General features: G+C 35.7%; 1 protein-coding gene across 5 annotated transcripts in view; it reads left to right on the plus strand.

Annotated features, from left to right (window-relative positions):
* Positions 1 to 21938, plus strand: part of AGBL4 (AGBL carboxypeptidase 4) — a 1382976-nt gene that overhangs the window by 86136 nt on the left and 1274902 nt on the right. Inside the window, exon 2 of one of the 5 annotated variants that reach the window (XM_067008193.1) lies at positions 10022 to 10066. The exons of the other annotated variants lie outside the window; for them this stretch is intronic. Coding sequence (XP_066864294.1) covers positions 10022 to 10066 — 45 coding nt within the window. The remainder of the gene's footprint in view (positions 1 to 10021; positions 10067 to 21938) is intronic. 5 annotated transcript variants of the gene reach the window in all.

Raw genomic sequence — 21938 nt, forward strand, 5'->3', positions numbered from 1 at the left:
TAAAGGGCAGGTCTAGTGGTCACAAGCTCCCTCAGCTTTTATTTATCTGTTAATGTCTCTATTTCTTCCTCACTTTTGAAGGACGATTTTGCCAGATATAGGTCTCTTGGTTGATAGTTTTGTTTTTGTTTTTCCAGCACCTTGAATATATCAGCCCACTGTCTTCAGACCTCCAAAGTTTCTGATGAGAATCCTGATGGTAAAATTATTGTGGATCTTTGGAATAAGTTGCTTCTCCTGGTGTTTGGAAGATTCTTTCTTTGTCTTTGACTTTTGAAAGTTTGATTATGTGTCTTGGTGTGGGTCTCTTTGAGTTCATGTTACTTATAGTTTGTTGAGCCTGGTGGATGTTTATATTCATGTCTTTTATCAAATTTGGGAAATTTTCAGCCATTATTTTTTCCATTGTTCTCTCTGCCCATTTCTCTTCCTCTGCTTCTTCCTGCCCTCCCATGATATGAATGTTGGCCCACTTGATGGTGTTTCACAGGTCTCTTAATTTCTGTACACTTTTCTTTAATGTGTTTTTTCTTTCTATCCCTTGGCTTTGATAATTCCTATTGTCCTATCTTCAAGTTCATTGATTCTGTCTGCTGCCTGCTCAGGTCTGCCCTCTAGTGAATTTTTCATTTTAGTTATTGTACTTTTCAGCTCCAGAATTTCTTTTTGGTTTCTTTTTAGGGTTTTTGTCTCTTGTGGGTATTTACATTTTATTCACACATCATTTTCTTGACTTTAGTCTTTGAGCATCTTCCTTTAGTTCTTTGAGCATCTTTAAGACCATTGTTTAAAAGTTTTTTTTTTCTTTCTAGTATATCTGTCATTAGATCTTTTTCAGGAATAGTTTCTTCCACAAAGTCACGTGGAAGGTGCTTCAGGAACAGCTGCAACTGCCACATGTCTGGGGGTGAGAGATGGGTACCTGTAACTATTCTAAGAGCTGAAATTGACCAAAATAACCCACAATTTACTGTATAAGTCTTCCCCTGTAAGTTGCAGCATTCAACAGATTCCATAGTTCAAAAATAAGTATATCAGACAGAATCTGAAATTGCAGTTGTTGCCTAGGTTGGGAGACAGATTCCTGGTGCTTCCCTTCAACCATCTTCCCAGATTCTCTTAGCAGTGGCATTTTGAGGGATTTTTTTCAAGGATATTCGACAAATTATGATGAATTCTGAGACATGTGGCCAAGAAAGTGCTTTTAGGAACCCCGCTGTGTAACTGGGCTCATAGGGACAAATGGAACTCATTTTTCATAAAGCAGTAGTTCATAATTTTTGGTTATATATGCCATGTGAGGTTTATGTTTGCTAACCAGTTTATTCTATTCTCTTTTTTTGCCCAGTCTCTTGTAGATGTATATTATGGTACTGCTCCTCTTCTTTTGAAATCTTTATCTTTTTGGCTTACAACTGCTTGGTGTTTTCCTATATCATGTTACTCTTTGAAGGTTACCAATGACTTGTTTGTCAAATTCAGTGGCTTTCTCTGAGTCATCATCCTTATGCACTTTTTCATGCTATTTTAAATTCATTTTCATGTATTTCAAATAAATTCACTTGTTCATTTATTCATTAATTCATCCAGCAAATGTTTATTACCTGCTGTGTGCTAGGCATTGTGCTAATTTTGCACTTTCAATTTCTTTGTGGGTATTTCCTCTGTTGCCTCATGCTTCAGACTTTTTACATCTGATATCTTGAACTATCCCAATAACCTGGGCTTTCCTGTTTTAATGAATGCTGCTATTAATTTTCAAATTATCCAGCATCTGAACTGTGAAACAACTTTGATTCCTCCTTTCCTTTGTCTCTCTATATTATTACCCACTATGTCCTTGTTAGGTGCTGATCCCAAACATTTAAGAAGACTAATAGTGCCTGTGTGCTATTAGCTGAGCTAGCCAGTTAAAAGGTGCCTGGTGCCTACTAGATTCCATCTCCTGAAATTAAATTAGTCCATACTGCATCTTCTTGAATTTCCACAAATAATTCTTTGTTCAACTTTGCTAGTTCTTGATCTTGGTTTCTATTTATACCCTGTTAGCTCCTATTCTGTTATCTTCTTCTATTCACTTTTGACACCTCTCTCCTGTCACCTAATGGCTAGTTTGGTCTCATTTTGATTCAACATTTTTTTAAAATCATGGACTGTTTTTGATGTTTGACTGTTAGAATCTGTTAAGTGACTTTTGTTTTTGCCCCTATTACCTGCCGTTTTTCTGAGATAACATTTGATTTTTTCCATGTGTTTTTCAGAACTGATCCATGATCTGCTTCAGTTTTCTTTGATGTATTCTTTCCTTTGTATTTCCACTGTGCTCAGTCTAGTTACACCTTTTATTAAACTATACTTAGATCACTGTAATATATTTCTGAAGGCTTTTCCACTTTTACTTGCTACCTCTAGTTGATCTTACTTTATATTAATATACATTATATATATACATTAATGACAAATTATTTTTCTAAAATTTTTGCTTCAATCAGGTCATCTCCAGTTCCTTATAACTGACACTGCAAAACCAAATTCCTTGACCACACATTTGAGGCTCTCCACAATCTAGGCTTAATCTACCATTTCTCCTTTGGCTTTTGAGAAACTGGTAAGCACTCTTTCCCAAAGATGTCTTGTTTATGTCAGTGGTTTTTAAACGTCTCACAGTTCCATGTGACACCTCATGGGATTCAAACTCTATGGCCCCTGAAGCACAATTTGAAGACCATTAATATAACTTTTTGATATATTATTCAAACCTTATTTGAACAAACATTCCTCTTTGCATGTTACAAATGAGATTTAAGCTCAATAAAAATTAAGAAGTTAACCAATAATTTATAATTTGCAAAACAAAATCTGCTCTGAAACAAAGGTTTCTTCTAGTATACTAATTTTTTTTGTATTGTGAGTTTCTTAAGGATGAGAAACTACACTTTTTTTGGGTGGATTATAAAGTACATGACATAACACCTATAAATAGTTATGTTTCTTTTTATACATCTTTATTGGCATATAACTGCATCACAGTGCTGTGTTAGTTTCTACTGTACAACAAAGTGCATCAGCCATATGCATACATATATCCCCACATACACTCCCTCTTGAGCCTCCCTTCCACCCTCTAAGTTGTCACAAAGCACCGAGCTTATCTCCCTGTGCTATGCTGCTGCTTCCCACTAGCTATCTATTTTACATTGGGTAGTGCATATATGTTGATGCTTCTCTCACTTTTCCCAGCTTCCCCCCGCACTGTGTCCTCAAGTCCATTCTCTACTCTGCATCTTTATTTTTGCCTTGCCAGTAGGTTCATCAGTACCATTTTTTTTTTTTTTTTAGATTCCGTATATATGCTTTAACATATGGTATTTGTTTTTCTCTTCTGACTTACTTCACTCTGTATGACAGACTCTAGGTCCATCCACCTCACTATAAGTAACTCAATTTCATTTCTTTTTATGGCTGAGTAATATTCCATTGTATATATGTACCATATCTTCTATATCCATTCATCTGTCGATGGACATTTAGGTTGTTTCCATGTCCTGCCTGTTATAAATAGTGCTGCAGTGAGCATTGGGATACATGTGTCCTCTTGAATTATGCTTTTCTTAGGGTATATGCCCAGTAGTGGGATTGCTGGGTCATATGGTAGTTCTGTTTTTAGTTTTTCAAGGAAGATCCATACTGTTCTCCATAGTGGTTGTATCAATTTACATTTCCACCAAAAGTGCAGGAGAGTTCCCTTTTCACCACACTCTCTCCAGAATTTATTGTTTGTAGATTTTTTGGTAATGACCATTCTGACCAGTGTAATATGATACCTCATTGAAGATTTGATTTGCATTTCTCTAATAATTAGTGATGTTGAGCATCTTTTCATGTGCCTCTTGGCCATCTGTATGTCTTCTTTGGTGAAATATGTATTTAGGTCTTCCTCGCATTTTTAAATTGGGTTGTTTTTTTTTTTGATATTGAGCAGCATGAACTGTTAGTATATTTTGGATATTAATCCTTTGTCCATTGTTTCATTTGCAAATATTTTCTCCCATTCTGAGGGTTTTCTTTTCATCTTTTTTATGGTTTCCTTTGCTGTTCAGAAGCTTTTAACTTCAATTAGGTCCCATTTATTTATTTTTGTTTTTATTTTCATTACTCTAGGAGTTGGGTCAAAAAAGATCTTGCTGTGATTTATGTCAATGACTGTTTTTCCTATGTTTTCCTCTAAGAGTCTTATAGTTTCCACTCTTACATTTAGGTCTTTAATCCATTTGCAGTTTATTTTTGTATATGGTGTTATGTAGTGTTCTAATTTCATTCTTTTACATGTAGCTGTCCAATTTTCCCAGCACCATTTATTGAAGAGGCTGTCTTTTCTCCATTGTATGTTCTTGCCTCCTTTGTCATAAAGTGACCATATGTGTGTGGGTATGTCTCTGGGCTTTCTGTTCCACTGATCTGTATTTCTGTTTTTTGTGCCAGTACCATACTGTCTTGATTACTGTAGCTTTGTAATATAGTCTGAAGTCGGGGAGCCTGATTCCTCCATCTCCATTTTTCTTTCTCAAAATTGCTTTGGCTATTCGTGGTGTTTTGCATTTCCATACAAATTGTGAAAATTTTTGTTCTAGTTCTGTGAAAATGCCATTGGTCGTTTGATAGGGATTGCACTGAATCTGTAGATTTCTCTGGGTAGTATAGTCATTTTCACAATATTGGTTCTTCCAATCCAAGAACATGGTATATTTCTCTATCTGTTTATGTAATCTTTGATTTCTTTCGTCAGTGTTTTATAGTTTTCTGAGTACAATTCTTTTGAGTCCTTATGTAGGTTTATTCCTAAGTATTTTATTCTTTTTTGTTTTGATGGTAAATGGGATTGTTTCTGTGATTTCTGTTTCTGATTTTTTTGTTGTTAGTGTATAGGAATGCCAGAGATTTCTGTGCATTAATTTTCTATCCTGCAACCTTATGAAATTCATTGATTAGCTGTAGTAGATTTCTGGTGGCATCTTTAGGACTTTCTATGTATAGTATCATGTCATCTGCAAACAGTGACAATTTTACTACTTTTCCAATTTGTATTTCTTTTATTTCTTTTTCTTCTCTGATTGCCATGGCTAGGACTTCCAAAAGTATTTTGAATAACAGTGGCGAGAGTGGACATCCTTCTCTTGTTCCTGATATTAGTGGAAATGCTTTCAGTTTTTCACCATTGAGTATGATCTATGCTGTGGGCTTGTCATATATGGCCTTTATTATGTTGAGGTAGGTTCCCTCTGTCATTTTCTTGAGGTTTTTTATCATAAATGGGTGTTGTATATTGTGTAAAGCTTTTTCTGAATCTATTGAGATGATCATATGGTTTTTATTCCTTAGTTTGTTAATATGGTGTATCACATTGAATGATTTGCATATACGGAAGAATCCTTGCATTCCTGGGGTAAATTCCACTTGATCATGGTGTATGATCCTTTTAATGTGTTTTTGGATTCTGTTTGCTAGAATTTTGGTCAGGATTTTTGCGTCTATGTTTATCAATGATATTGTTCTGTAATTTTCTTTTTTGTGTGTGGTATCTTTTTTCTGGTTTTTGTATCAGGGTGACGGCCTCTTTATAGAACAAATTTGGGAGTTTTTTTCCCTCTGCAATTTTTTGGAAGAGGTTGAACTGGATCAGTGTTAGATCTTCCCTAAATGTTTGGTAGAATTCGCCTGTGAAGCTGTCTGTTCCTTGACTTTTGTTTGTTGGAAGATTTTAAATTACAGTTTCAATTTCATTACTTTTGATTTTTATGTTTATGTTTTCTAATTCTTCCTGGTTTAGTCTTGGAAAATTGTACCTTTCCAAAGAATTTTTCCATTTCTTCATGGTTGTCCATTTTATTGGCGTATAGTTGTTTGTAGTAGTCTCTTATAATCCTGTGTATTTCTGCTGTGTCAGTTGTGATTTCACCTTTCTCATTTCTAATTTTATTGATTTGTGTCTTCTCCCATTTTTTCTTGATGAGTCTGGCTAAAGGTTTATCAATTTTGTTTATCTTCTCAAAGAACCAACTTTTAGTTTTATTGATCTTTCCTATTGTTTTCTTCATTTCTATTTCATTTATTTCTGCTCTGATCTTTATGATTTCTTTCCGTCTACTGACATTGTGTTTACTTTGTTCTTCTTTCTCTAGTTGCTTAGGTGTAGGGTTAGATTGTTTATTTATATTCTTTTCATTCATTTTTCTATATTTTGCTCCTCAGCAGTTATTTCCACCATTCTGTCTTTCAGCTCACTTATTCATTCTTGTTTTTTGAGGTGAGATTGACTTACTATAAACTTCCCTCTTAGAAGTGCTTTTGCTGTGTCCCATAGGTTTTGAGTCATTGTGTTTTCCTTGACATTTGTTTCTATGTATTTTTAAAAAATTTCTTCTTTGATTTCTTCAGTGATTTCTTGGTTATTTAGTAGCTCACTGTTTATCCTCCATGTACTTGTGTTTTTTACAGTTTTTTTCCCCTGTAATTGATTTCTAATCTCATAGTGTTGTGGTAAGAAAAGATGCTTGGTATGATTTCAATATTCTTAAATTTACCAAGGCTTGATTTCTGTCCCAAGATGTGATGTATCCTGGAGAATGTTCCATGTGCACTTGAGAAGAAAGTGTATTCTGCCACTTTTGGGTGGAATGTTCTATAAATATCAATTAAATCTATCCTGTCTGTTGTGTCATTTAAAGCTTGTGTTTTCTTTTTTATTTTCTGTTTGGATGATCTGTCCATTGGTGTAAGTGGGGTGTTAAAGTCCCCTATTATTATTGTGTTACTGTCGATTTCTCCTTTCTTGGTTGTTAGCATTTGCCTTATGTGTTGAGGTGCTCCCAGGATGGGTGCACAAACATTTATAATTGTTATATCTTCTTGGATTAACCCCTGATCATTATGTAGTTTCTTTCCTTATCTCTTGTAACAGTCTTTATTTCAAAGTCTATTTTACCTGATACGTGTATTGCCACTGCAGCTTTCTTTTGATTTCCATTTTCATGGAATATCTTTTTCCAACCCTTCACTTTCTGTATGTGTCCCTAGGTCTGAAATGTGTATCTTGTAGACAGCATATATATGGGTCTTGTTTTTGTATCCATTCAGTCTGTGTCTTTTGGTTGGGGCATTCAATCCATTTACATTCAAGTTTATTATATTGATATGTATGTTCCTATTACCATTTTCTTAATTGTTTTGGGTTTGGTTTTGTGGATTTTTTCTTTTCTGTGTTTCCCGCCTAGAGAAGTTTCTTTAGCATTTGATCTAAAGCTGGTTTGGTGGTGCTGAGTTCTCTTAGCTTTTCCTTGTATGAAAAACTTTTGATTTCCCTGTCGAATCTGAATGAGATCCTTGCTGGGTAGAGTAATCTTGGTTGTGGGTTTTTCTCTTTTATCACTTTAAGTATATCCTGCCACTCCCTCTGGCCTGCAGAGTTTTTGCTGAAAAATCAGCTGATAACCTTATCGGGATTCCTTTGTATGTTATTTTTTTGCTTTTCCCTTGCTGCTTTTAATATTTTTTTCTTTGTCTGTAATTTTTGTTAGTTTGATTAATATGTGTCTTGGTGTGTTTCTCCTAGGGTTTATCCTGTATGGGACTCTGCGCTTCCTGGAGTTGGATGACTATTTCCTTTCCCATATTAAGGATGTTTTCCACTATAATCTCTTCAAATATTTTCTCAAACCCTTTCTTTTTCTCTTCTTCTTCTGGGACCCCTATAATTCGAATGTTGGTGCATTTACTGTTGTCCCAGATGTCTCTGAGATTGTCATCAATTCTTTTCATTCTTTTTTCTATATTCTGCTCCTCAGCAGTTATTTCCACCATTCTTTCTTTCAGCTCACTTATTCGTTTTTCTGCCTCAGTTATTCTGTTATTGTTTCCTTCTAGTGTATTTTTCATTTCAGTTATTGTATTGTTCATCTCTGCTTGTTTGTTCTTTAGTTCTTCTAGATCTTTGTTGAACATTTCTTGTATTTTCTCATTCTGTGCCTCCATTCTGTTTCCAAGAGTTTGGATCATCTTTACAATCATTTCTATGAATTGTTTTTCAGTTAGATTGCCTTTTTCCTCTTCATTTATTTGGTCTTGTAGGTTTGTACCTTGCTCCTTCATCTGTGACATATTTTTTTCCCATCTTATTATTATTTTCTTTTTGATGGGTGGGATTGTGTTCCTGTGTTACTGGTTGTTTGACCTGAGGCTTCCAACACTGGAGTTTGTATGCTGTTGGGTAGAGCTGAGTCTTGGTGCCAAGATGAGGACCTCTGGGAGACCTCACTCCAAGGAATGTTCCCTGGGGTCTGAGGTTCTCTGTTCATGCAGTAGTTCGGACTTGGAGCTCCCACCTCAGGAGCGTTGGCTGGACCCCTGGCTTGTGAACCAAGATCCCACAAGCTGTGTAACATGGAAAAATAAAAAAGGTGAACAATAAGAAAGAATAAAAATTAAATTAGACTAGGAAACTAAGAGATATGTTAGAAAGAATATAAAAATAAAAATATAGATGAAATTTAAAAAGAGGAGAAGAAAAAAGGGTGGAAAAGGTCTTGGCTGTGGGGGGTGAAGCTTAGGCAGGGACAGGGTTTAGGTGGTGGGCAGGGCTTATGCTTAGGTTCCACAGGTCTTGAAAAGGCCCTGGGGGGTTGGTGTGGTGGGGTTTGGGCTAAACTGAGCAGAATGGGCCCATGTGTGCCTTTGGTCTCAGAGGACGGGGTACCTGGCCTGAGAGCCCAGGCTTCCCGGGCTCAAGTGGGCGTGCCAAACGCCCACACTCCACTCCTCTCCTGCTCCTCCGGTCCTGGAGAGCCCGTCCTGCCTGCCTCTCCTCTTCTCCCCTGCCTCCTTCCTATGCCCCCAGGACCAACGTGGCATGAAGGGGCCTCTGAGGGCATAGGACCTGACCCAAGAGCCGGGCAGCCTTCCCGGACTGATTGGGCAAGGGAAATGCTTGGCATGCTCCCCCCTGATCAGAGCCCCCCAGGGTCCCTCCAGGCATAGGAACCCCTCCCCAATCCCAGCCACCCCTCAGGGGCGCCTGTCCTGTCCAGCTTCCGCTTCTCCTCCCACCTCAGTCCCCACTCATCCTCGCAGTTTGCTTGGGGGTTCCTCCCATCTCCTTGGGTGTCGAGGTTCCTCACCAACATCTGGAAAGCTCCCTAGTTGTGGGGAGATTCAAGCTGTGCATCTTCCCATGCTGCCAACTTACAGTCACTCAGTCCTTAAGTCTTCTAAATGGTTGTTTATTAAATGGTTATTAAATTTTATTTATAACTTTTTATTCTCTATACTTCCTGACATAACGTTGAGTAAACAGTATGATTGATAATATTGATCTAAAACTTAGAGCTCTAGAGCATAGATAGAAAAGTATATCTTGAAAAACTCTGCTTTTTAGCATATTCTTTTTATTTTTTTACCTAACCTCCCTCTGAGTTCTGATATGTTCCATCTATTAGATTGTAAACTTGAAGACAGATTCTATAGCATATTTTATCTCTTTATTTGAAATGGTCATCACATCATTCTTAACATATAGGATAAATGTGTTTGTATTCTGACACGTTTCTGATGAATGATGGTGATTTGAGGAAGTGAAGGAAAAGCAACCACAGTCAATAACAACATTTTACCTTGAAAATTGAAAGCGAATATATGATAAACTATACAGTAAATTACTTACAAATATGCATTTATTGAATCCATTTGCCTGGAACCCTGTTAACTACCCTTTATCTGGATGTGACCCTCATGAGAATCAGAATATATAGTATTTACCTAATGCGAATAAATAGTGGCTGGGGCATTATGAAATATTTTTCCATCAAGCCAGAGGGTAATAAAATCTGTCTGAAATATGCACCGAATGACTGAATTACACTGTTTTTAGAGCAAACTTACCTGGGAGCAGTTTTTTCAGTTCAGGGGAACAAGTTTTGGCTACTAATATCACAGCCTTGTCTCATTCTTTATTATTGCTTTCACTCTCCAGAGTTGCCCTTAGGATCTTTCCAGACTACAAGGAGAACTTTGTTAGGTAAGGGGGCTCTACCTTACTCTTTCTAATCAAGTTACAATTTAAGGTTTCGTGTATGAGGGGGTTGGGGGCAAATATCAGGGAAATGGTAGCCAAACTATTTATAAACTAATAGATCTCATTAGATTGGATAGCAGTTGGAGCCCTTGCTGCTTCTGCATCATCATGTTATTTAGGCATATGTATACTTTAAAAAAGAAGAGAAGGCAGCAGACTCTGGGAATAAAAATGTCTTGAGTATTGGCTCTGACACAGAAGTTGAAACACCAAATGAAATTCTGTGGTTTCTAAGTGTTCTTATTGCAATACTGATGGGATTCCTATAGTGAAACTTAGTTTATTTTTGTAAATGAATTTTTAGTTTGATTGCACTCAATGAAATTTCTGTGATGAATTTGACAGCCTAGATGGCCATGAAGGTTTCTCAACCTTCAAACTGGATAAAATCCTTAAGAATGTATTGGTTTCAGTGTGTGAATATTTTTATATGATTCAGTCATCCAGAAACTTGACTTATTAAAAATCCTTTGTCTTTAGTATGGCACAATTTCAGTTGAGTCTTATATACTTTAATAAGTAATTAAAAACCTTGAAGAGATAAACATGTTTCAGGAAAATGAATCTAATTATCAAACATAACATAGGGCTCCTTCTTTTGAAATGAGGATTGGGTTTTGCTATATGCAGTAGAAATCCCAAAATAATGGTTTAAGTAAGGTACAATATATTTGTCATCCACCTAAAAGAAATTCAGAGGTAGGGACTCCATGGCATGTAGAGTAGGTAGCTCCAAAGTGATAAAAGTTTGAGGCTCATATTTTTTCTCTACCATTTCTAATCTATGGCTTTTATTTAATCTTCATTTCATTGCTGGGAATGGCAACATGACTTATGCTGAGTATGGCAATATGAGTAAATAATGGCCAGTTAGACGTATGTATGAGACTTTCAGGAAGATTCTTAAGGTGATTTGACTAGAAGGTGTACTCTTTTTGCCTCTTCCTTTCTCCTTTCTGATGTCTGGCATGTGCTACCTGGTATGTGATGGCTATGCCCCATACTCATGATGGCTAGTAAGTCTGTGTTTTATTCTCGTCCTACCACTAATCTCTTCATGACATTTTTTTTCTTAGATTCCATATATATGTGTTAGCATACAGTATTTGTTTTTCTCCTTCTGACTTACTTCACTCTGTATGACAGACTCCAGGTCTATCCACCTCATTACAAATAACTCAGTTTCATTTCTTTTTATGGCTGAGTAATATTCCGTTGTATATATGTGCCACATCTTTATCCATTCATCTGTTGATGGACACTTAGATTGCTTCCATGTCCTGGCTATTGTAAATAGAGCTGCAATAAACATTTTGTTACATGACTCTTTGAATTATGGTTTTCTCAGGGTATATGCCTAGTAGTGGGATTGTGGGGTCGTATGGTAGTTCTATGTGTAGTTTTTTAAGGAACCTCCGTACTGTTCTCCATAGTGGCTGTATCAATTTACATTCCCACCAGCAGTGCAAGAGTGTTCCCTTTTCTCCACACCCTCTCTAGCATTATTGTTTCTAGAGTTTTTGATGGCCAATCTGACCAGTGTGAGATGATATCTCATTGTAGTTTTGATTTGCATTTCTCTAATGATTAATGATGTTGAGCATTCATGTGTTTGTTGGCAATCTGTATATCTTCTTTGGAGAAATGTCTATTTAGTTCTTCTGCCCATTTTTGGATTGGGTTGTTTGTTTTTTTGTTATTGAGCTGCATGAGTTGCTTATAAATTTTGGAGATTAATCCTTTGTCAGTTGCTTCATTTGCAAATATTTTCTCCCATTCTGAGGTTTGTCTTTTGGTATTGTTTATGGTATCCTTTGCTGTGCAAAAGCTTTTAAGTTTCATTAGATCCCGTTTGTTTATTTTTGTTTTTATTTCCATTTCTCTAGGAGATGGGTCAAAAAGGATCTTGCTGTGATTGATGTCATAGAGTGTTCTGCCTATGTTTTCCTCTAAGAGTTTGATAGTGTCTGGCCTTACATTTAGGTCTTTAATCCATTCTGAGGTTATTTTTGTGTGTGGTGTTAGGGAGTGTTCTAATTTCATACTTTTACAGGTAGCTGTCCAGTTTTCCCAGCACCACTTATTGAAGAGGCTGTCTTTTCTCCATTGTATATCCCTCCCTCCTTTATCAAAGATAAGGTGACCATATGTGTGTGGGTTTATCTCTGGGCTTTCTATCAAGTTCCATTGATCTATGTTTCTGTTTTTGTGCCAGTACCGTACTGTCTTGATTACTGTAACCTTGTAGTATAGTCTGAAGTCAGGGAGCCTGATTCTTCCAGCTCCATTTTTCATTCTCAAGATTGCTTTGGCTATTCGGGGTCTTTTGTGTTTCCATACAAGTTGTGAATTTTTTTATTCTAGTTCTGTAAAATATGCCAGTGGTAATTTGATAGGGATTGCATTGAATCTTTAGATTGCTTTGGGTAGTAGAGTCATTTTCACAATGTTGATTCTTCCAATCCAAGAACATGATATATTTCTCCACCTATTTGTATCATCTTTAATTTCTACGAAATAATATATTGGCTTCACCAAAAAGTTCATTTGGGTTTTTCCATAAGATGTTATGGAAAAACCAGAAAGAACGTTTTGGCCAACTAAATGTAAGTGTTAAGTATGTTTATTTTGCTCTATCATTTTTTTAAAATTAAATTTATTTTTTTTATGCAGCAAGTTCTTATTAGTTATCTCTTTTATACATATTAGTGTGTATATATCAATCCCAATCTCCCAATTCATCCCACCACCACCCTCCTTCCCGCTTTCCTCCCTTGGTGTTCATGTTTGTTCTCTACATCTGTGTCTCTATTTCTGACTTGCAAACTGGTTCTTCTGTACCATTTTTCTAGATTCCACATATATGCGTTAATATACAATATTTGTTTTCCTCTTTCTGACTTACTTCACTCTGTATGACAGTCTCTAGGTCCATCTACGTTTCTAAAAATGACCCAATTTTGTTCCCTTTTTATGGCTGAGTAATATTCCATTGTATATATGTACCACATCTTCTTTATCCATTCGTCTGTCGATGGGCAATAAGGTTGCTTCCATGACCTGGCTATTGTAACTAGTGCTACAATGAACATTAGCGTACTTGTGTCTTTTTATTTATTTATTTGTTTATTTTTATTGACATACAAGTTAATTTCTGCTATACAGCAAAGTGACTCAGTTATACATATACATACATTCTTTTTTCTATTCTTTTCCATTATGGTTTATCCCAGGACGTTGAATATAGTTCCCTGTGCTATACAGTAGGACATTGTTGTCCATCCATTCTTTTTTTTTTTTAACATCTTTATTGGAGTATAACTGTTTTACAATGGTGTGTTAGTTTCTGCTTTACAACAAAATGAATCAGTTATACATATACATATGTTCCCATATCTCTTCCCTCTTGCATCTCCTTCCCTCCAACCCTCCCTAGCTTGTGTCTTTTTGAAATATGGTTTTCTCAGAGTATATGCCCAGTAGTGGGATTCCTGGGTCATATGGTAATTCTATTTTTAGTTTTTTAAGGAATCTCCATACAGTTCTCCATAGTGGCTCTATCAATTTACATTCCTACCAACAGTGCAAGGGGGTTCCCTTTTCTCCACACCCTCTCCAGCATTTGTTGTTTGTAGATTTTCTGATGATGCCCATTCTAACCAGTGTGAGGTGATACCTCATTGTAGTTTTGATTTGCATTTCTCTAATAGTATTTAGTGATGTTGCACATCTTTTCACATGCCTGTTGGCCATCTGTATGTCTTCTTTGGGAAAATTTCTATTCAGATCTTCTGGGTTCTTGTTTGTTGTTGAATTGTATGAGTTTTATAATATATTTTGGATGTTAAGCCCTTATCTGATATACGATTTGCAAAAATCTTCTCCCATTCAGTAGGTTGCCTTTCTGTTTCAATGAAGGTTCCCTTTGCTATACAGAGCTTTTTAATAGTTTGTTGTAGTTCCATTTGTTTATTTTTCCTTTGTATTGATTCTTTATCATTATAGAATGCCCTTATTTACTTTTTGTTGTAGACTTTATTTTAAAGTCTATTTTGTCTGATATGAGTATTGCTACCCCCATTTTCTTGTTGTTTACTTTTGCATAAAATATCTTTTTCCATCTCCCTACTTTCAGTTTGTGTGTCTTTACCTTTTAAGTGAGTCTCTTGTAAGCAGCATATAGATTATTCTTGGTTTTTTATTCAATTATCCACCCAATTGTTCCACAAAATTGGAACATTTTGTCCATTGACAGTTAAAGTGATTATTGATAGGTATGTTTTTATTGTCACTTTGTTACTTGTTTTCTAGTTGTTTTTGTACTTTTTTCTGTTCTTTTATTTTTCTTTAGTTTCTTCCCTTGTGGTGTGATGATTTTTTTAGTGGTATTCTTGTGTTCCTTTCTCTTTAGTTTTTGTGTATGTCTTGTAGGTTTTTGATTTGTGCTTCCATGGGGTCCATATATGTTGACTTATAAGTATGTCTCCTTGTTTTAAACAGGCTCAGCCTGGGGTGCACAGTAGGGCAATTGTGGGAAACCAGCAGGAGTTCTGGGCAGTTTCAATCTGCTTCCTCTGCCTTGTTTAGGGAGTGAGCAAGCATGTGCATGTTCTTCATGAAAGGGGTCTTGGGTTTGTTACAGCCCCACTGGTTTTCAAACCAGGTAAGGGAACTTCTTTTTCTGGTGTCAGATCTCAGGCCTGCAGCACCCAAAATGTCATTCAAACTGGTTCAAACTGCTTAGTCCCCAGGGAGGATCTCTGAACCTGTTTAATCTGTCTCCTTTTCTGTTTTTCCTCTGTGGGACTAAGGTCCCAACCTGATTGCTTCACTTCCCTTCCTACCCAACTCTGTGTGGACCTTTCTTATAGCTTTGGTTGTATAAGAGTCTTTCTGCTAGTTTCCAGTTTTGTTTGTTTGTTTTTGGTTTTTTGTTGTTGTTGAGAAAATTGCTCCACAAGTAGATGTATTCTTGGTGTGTTACTGGGAAGAGGTGAGCTCTACATTCTCATATTCTACACTCTTGATCTCCTTCTGTCCTTATTTTTAATTTTTTGAGGACCCTCCATATGTTTTTCCATAGTAGTTGCACTGACTTACAGCTGCATTCAAAATACTAAAACTGGATGCCTATCTTATTTATAGTGCAGAATGGTTCCTGTTTCTCTACATGCTTGCCAACACTTATTATAGCTTGTCTTTTTGATGACAGCCATTTTTACAGGTGTGAGGTGATGTCTCATTGTGGTTTTGATTTGCATTTCCCTGATGATTAGTGATATTGAGCATATTTTCATGTAACTGCTGGACAACTGTATGTGTTCTGTATAAAAATATCTATTCAGATCCTCTACCAATTTTTAAAGTCAGATTTTTTTTTTCCTATCAAGTTGTATGAGTTCTTTATATATTTTGGATATTGACTTCTTATCAGATATATGATATGCAAATGTTTTCTTCCATTCAGTAGGTTGCCTTTTCATTTTGTTGGTGGTTTCTTTTGATGATGCCTTTTTGTTTGATACAGTTCTACTTTCTTATTTTTTGTTTTTGCTTTTCCTTTTTGGTGTCAAATCTAAAGAATCATCATCAAGACTGACGTCAAGCTCACCATCTACATTATCTTCTAGGAAGGTTTTATGGTTTCTGACCTTACATTCAAGTCTTCAATCCATTCTATGTTAATTTTTGTGTATGATGTAAAATAGGGGTCTAGTTTCATTCTTTTGCATGTAGCTGTCCAGTTTTCCAAACACCATTTATTGAAGAATGTTCTTTCCTCATTTTATATTCTTGGCTCCTTTGTCATAAATTACTTAGCCATTTATATGTGGTTTTATTTCTGTGCTCTCGGTTCAGTTCTGTTGATATATGTGTTTGTTTTTATGTCGATACTATACTGCTTTGATTACTGTAGCTTTGTAATATAGTTTGAAATCAGGAAGAGTGATACCTCCAGCTTTTTTATGATTGCTTTACATATTCTGGTTTTTTTTGTTCCGTACAGACTTCAGTACTGTTTGTTCTCATTTTGTGAAAACGCCATTGGGATTTTGATAGGGGTTGCACTGAATCTGTAGATTGATTTGAGTAATACGGATATTTAAAAAATATTAATTCTTCCCATCCATGAGCATAAAATATCTTTCCATTTATTTGTATCTTCCTTATTTCATTAAAGTCTTATAGTGTTCAGTGTAGAGATCTTTTACCTCCTTGGTTAAATTTATTCCTATATATATTTTCTTTTAAAATCAATTGTAAGTGGGATTGTTTTATTCATTTCTGTTTCTGATAGTTTGTTATTAGTGTATAGAAATGCAACAGATTTTTTGTATATTGCTTTTGTATCCTGCAATTTTTACTGAATTCATTTATTAGTTTCAATGGTTTTGGTGGGGGGTCTTCGGATTTTCTAAATGTAATATAATGTCATCTGCAAACAGAGACGGTTTTACTTCTTCCTTTCTGATTTGGATGCCTTTTATTTCTTTTTATTGCCTAATAGACCTTGCTAGCGCTTCTAGTACTATGTTGAATAAAAGAGGAAAGAATGGGTATCCTTGTCTTATTCCTGATCTTTGAGGAAAAGCTTTCAGGTTTTCACTGTTGAGTATGATATTAGCTGTGGGCTTCTCATATTTGGCCATTATTATGTTGAGGTACAGTCCCTGTATAATCAGTTTATTGATAGTTTTAAAAATCATGAATGGTTGTTGAATTTTGTCAAATACATTTTCAGCATAGATTTTCTGTGAATATTCTTGAGCTTTCTTCTTAGTCACAGATAAATTACAGAGAAATGGTGTGACCTCTTTGGATCTTGCTTTTTTAAAGCTTTTTTACTTGGGAGCTGAGGAGTGTTTAGCCTACTGAGGTAGAAACTTTCTGAGTCTGATGCCCTATACATTATGAGGTTTTCCATTCTGTTTAAGGAGAGCAGGCAGTATTCCTGTACTGATGTGTTTTCTGAAGATTCTTTTCTCTAATCCTTTTAGGTATTTTGCAAGGCTTGAGTAGTTTCCTCATATATATGCTAGCGGTACTAAGCTGAAGACTTGTAGGTGATAATTCACATATGCCAAGAGTTCTGTATGCAACCTTTTCCTCTTTGCTATTGCACTCTGTAAACTCTAGCTGCTTTGGCCTTCTTGGATTCCTAGCTTAATCCCTGGATCTCAGGGAGACTTCCAAATTCCACCTGGATTTTTCCTTTTTGCCCTGAAGCCTGGAATCGTTCTTCATACAATAGTAGAGGGAAAATATAGGGTTGAAAAAAGAGAACAAAAACACAGTAATTTAACCAAAGGAGAAGATAGAAATACACAGCAGATGAAGGAGCAAGGTAAAAACCCACCAGACCAAACAAATGAAGAGGAAATAGGCAGTCTATCTGAAAAAGAATTCAGAGTAATGATAGTAAAGATGATCCAAAATCTTGGAAACATAATGGAGAAAATATAAGAAACCTTTAACAAGGACCTAGAAGAACTAAAGAGCAAACAAACAATGATGAACAACACAATAAATGAAATTTAAAATTCTCTAGAAGGAATCAATAGCAGAATAACTGAGGCAGAAGAACAGGTAAGTGACATGGAAGATAAAATAGTGGAAATAACTACTGTAGAGCAGAATACAGAAAAAAAGAATGAAAAGAATTGAGGACTGTCTTGGAGACCTCTGGGACAACATTAAATGCAGCAAAATTCGAATTATAGGGGTCCCAGAAGGAGAAGAGAAAAAAAAAGGGACTAAGAAAATATTTGAAGAGGTTATAGTTGAAAACTTCCCTAATATGGGAAAGGAAATAGTCAAGTCCAGGAAGCACAGAGAGTCCCATACAGGATAAATCCATGGAGAAACATGCCAAGACACATATTAATCAAACTATCAGAAATTAAATACAAGGAAAAAATATTAAAAGGAACAAGGAAAAAGCAACAAATAACATACAAGGGAATCCCCATAAGGTTAACAGCTGATCTTTCAGCAGAAACTCTGCAAGCCAGAAGGGAGTGGCAGGACATATTTAAAGTTTGGAAAGGGAAGAACTTACAACCAAGATTACTGTATCCAGCAAGGATCTCATTCAGATTTGATGGAGAAATTAAAACCTTTACTGACAAGCAAAAGCTAATAGAATTCAGCACCACCAAACCAGCTTTACAACAAATGCTAAAGGAACTTCTCTAGGCAGGAAACACAACAGAAGGAAAAGACCTACAAAAACAAACCCAAAACAATTAAGAAAATGGGAATAGGAACATATATATTGATAACTACCTTAAATGTAAATGGATTAAATACTCTAACCAGAAGATATAGACTGACTGAATGGATACGAAAACAAGACCCATGTAGTGCCATCTACAAGAGACCCACTTCAGACCTAGGACACATACAGACTGAAAGTGAGGGGATGGAAAAATATATTCCATGCAAATGGATATCAATAGAAAGCTAGAATAACAATTCTCAAACAGACAAAATAGACTTTAAAATAAAGACTATTACAAGAGACATAGAAGGACACTACATAATGATCAAGGGGTCGATCCAGGAAGAAGATATAACAATTGTGAATATTTATTCACCCAACATAGGAGCACCTCAATACATTAGGCAAATGCTAACAGCCATAGAAAGGGAAATTGACAGTAACAAAATCATAGTAGGGGACTTAAACAGCCTACTTTCACCAAAGGACAGATCATCCAAAATAAAAATAAATAAGGAAACACAAGCTTTAAATGGTACATTAAACAAGATGGATGAATTTTTATTTATAGGACATTCCATCAAGAAACAACAGAATACACTTTCTCAAGTGCTGATGGACCATTCTCCAGGATAGATCATATGTTGCCTCACAAATCAAGCCTTGGTAAATTTAAGAAAACTGAAATCTTATCAAGGTTCTTTTCCAGCTACAACACTACGAGACTATATATCAATTACAGGAAAAAATCTGTAAAAACTACAAACACATGAAGGGTAAATAATACACTACTTAATATCCAAGAGCTCACTGAAGAAATGAAAGAGGAAATCAAAAAATACCTAGAAAAAAATGATAATGAAAACACGATGACCCAAAACCTATGGGATGCAGCAAAAGCAGTTCTAAGAGGAAAGTTTATAGCAATGCAATCCTACCTCAAGAAACAAGAAACATCTCAAATAAACAACGTAAACATAAACCTAAAGCAATTAGAGAAAGAAGAACAAAACACCCCCAATGTTAGCAGAAGGAAAGAAATCATAACAAAATAAATGAAAAAGAAATGAAGGAAATGATAGTAAAGATCAATAAACTAAAAGCTTGTTGTTTGAGAAGATAAACAAAATTGATAAACCATTAGCCAGACTCATCAAGAAAATAGAGAGAAGACTCAAATCAATAGAATAAGAAATGAAAAGGAAGTAACAACTGACACTGCAGAAGTACAAAGTATCATGAGAAATTACTACAAGCAACTGTATGCCAATAAAATGGACAACCTGAAAGAAATGGACAAATCCTTAGAAAAGCACAACCTTCTGAGACTGAAACAGGAAGACATAGAAAACATAAACAGACCAATCACAAACACTGAAATTGAAACGGTGATTAAAAATCTTCCAACAGACAAAAGCCCAGGACCAGATGGCTTCAATGGTGAATTCTATCAAATATTTAGAGAAGAGCTAACACTTATCCTTCTCAAACTTTTCCAAAATATAGCAGAGGGAGGAACACTCCCAACCTCATTCTACAAGGCCACCATCATCCTTATACCAAAACGAGACACAGAGGTCACAAAAAAGGAAAAGTACAGGCCAATATCCCTGATGATCATAGATGCAAAAATCCTCAACAATATATTAGCAAACAGAATCCAACAGCACGTTAAAAGGATCATACACCATGATCAAAAGGGGTTTATCCCATGAATGCAAGGATTCTTCAATATATGCAAATTAATCAATGTGGTAAACCATATTAACAAATTGAAGGAGAAAAACCATATGATCACCTCAAAAGATGCAGAAAAGGCTTTCAACAAAATTCAACACCCATTTATGATAAAAATCTTACAGAAAGTAGGCATAGAAGGAACTTACCTGAACATAATAAAGGCCATTTATGACAAACCCACAACATTCTCAATGGTGAAAAAGTGATACCATTTCCTCTAAGATCAGGAACAAGACACGGTTGTCCAGTCTCACCACTATTATTCAACATAGTTTTGAAAGTTGTAGCCTCAATAATCAGAGAAGAAAAAGAAATAAAAGGAATCCAAATCAGAAAAGAAGAAGTAAAGCTGTCACTATTTGCAGATGACATAATACTATACATTGAGAATCCTAAAGATGCTACCAGAAAACTAGTACAGCTATTCAATGAATTTGCTAAAGTAGCAAGATACAAAATTAATGCACAGAAATCTCTTGCATTCCTATACCCTAATGATGGAAAGTCTGAAAGAGGAATTAAGGAAACACTCCCATTTACCATTGCAACAAAAAGAATAAAATACCTAATAATAAACCTACCTAAGGAGACAAGAGAACTATATACACAAAACTATAAGACACTGATGAAAGAAATTAAAGTTGATATAAACAGATGGAAAGATATACCATGTTCTTGGATTGGAAGGGTCAACATTGTGAAAATGATTATACTCCCCAAAGCAATCTTCAGATTCAATGCAATCCCTATCAAAGTACCAATGGCATTTTTCCCAAAGCTAGAACAAAAAATTTCACAATTTTTATGGAAGCACAAAAGAACCTGAATAACCAAAACGAAGCTTAGAAAGAAAAATGGAGCTGGTGGAATCAGGCTCCCGGACTTCAGAGTATTCTGCAAAGCTACAGTAATCAAGACAGTATGGTACTGGCACAAAAATAGGAATATATGTCAATGGAACAGGATAGAAAGCCCAGAGATAAACCCACGCACATATGGTCACCTTATTTTTGATAAAGGAGGCAAGAATATAGAATGGAGAAAAGACAGCCTCTTCAATAAGTGGTGCTGAGAAAACTGGACAGCTACATGTAAAAGAATGAAATTAGAACACTCCCTGACTCCATACACACGAGTGAACTCAAAATGGATTAAAGACCTAAATGTAAGGCCAGACACTATAAAACGCTGAGAGGAAAACATAGGTAGAACACTCTGACATAAATCACAGCAAGATCATTTCTGACCCAGCTCCTAGAGAAATGGAAATAAAAACAAAAATAAACAAATGGGAGCTAATGAAACTAAAAGCTTTTGCACAGCAAAGGAAACCATAATGAGACGAAAACACAACCCTGAGAATGGGAGAAAATATTTGCAACTGAAGCAACTGACAAAGGATTAATCTCCAAAGTTTACAAGCAGCTTATGCAGCTCCGTATCAAAAAAAAAAAAAAAAAAAAAACAACAACAACACAAGCAACCCAATCTAAAAATGGGCAGAAGACCTAAAGAGACATTTATCCAAAGAAGATATACAGATGGTCAACAAACACATGAAATGATGCTCAAAATCACTAATCATTAGAGAAATGCAAATCAAAACACCTGTTAGAATGGCCATCTTCAAATATCTACAAACAATAAATGCTGGAGAGGGTCTGGAGAAAAGGGAACCCTCTTGCACTGTTGGTAGGAATGTAAATTGATACAGCCACTATGGAGGTTCCTTAAAAAACTAAAAATAGAACTACCATACGACCCAGGAATCCCAGTACTAGGCATATACTCTGAGAAAACCATAATTCAAAAAGAGTCATGTACCACAATGTTCATTGCAGCTCTATTTACAAT

The sequence above is a fragment of the Kogia breviceps genome, chromosome 1 (genome assembly GCF_026419965.1).
Source record: "Kogia breviceps isolate mKogBre1 chromosome 1, mKogBre1 haplotype 1, whole genome shotgun sequence".
Taxonomy (NCBI): domain Eukaryota; kingdom Metazoa; phylum Chordata; class Mammalia; order Artiodactyla; family Physeteridae; genus Kogia; species Kogia breviceps.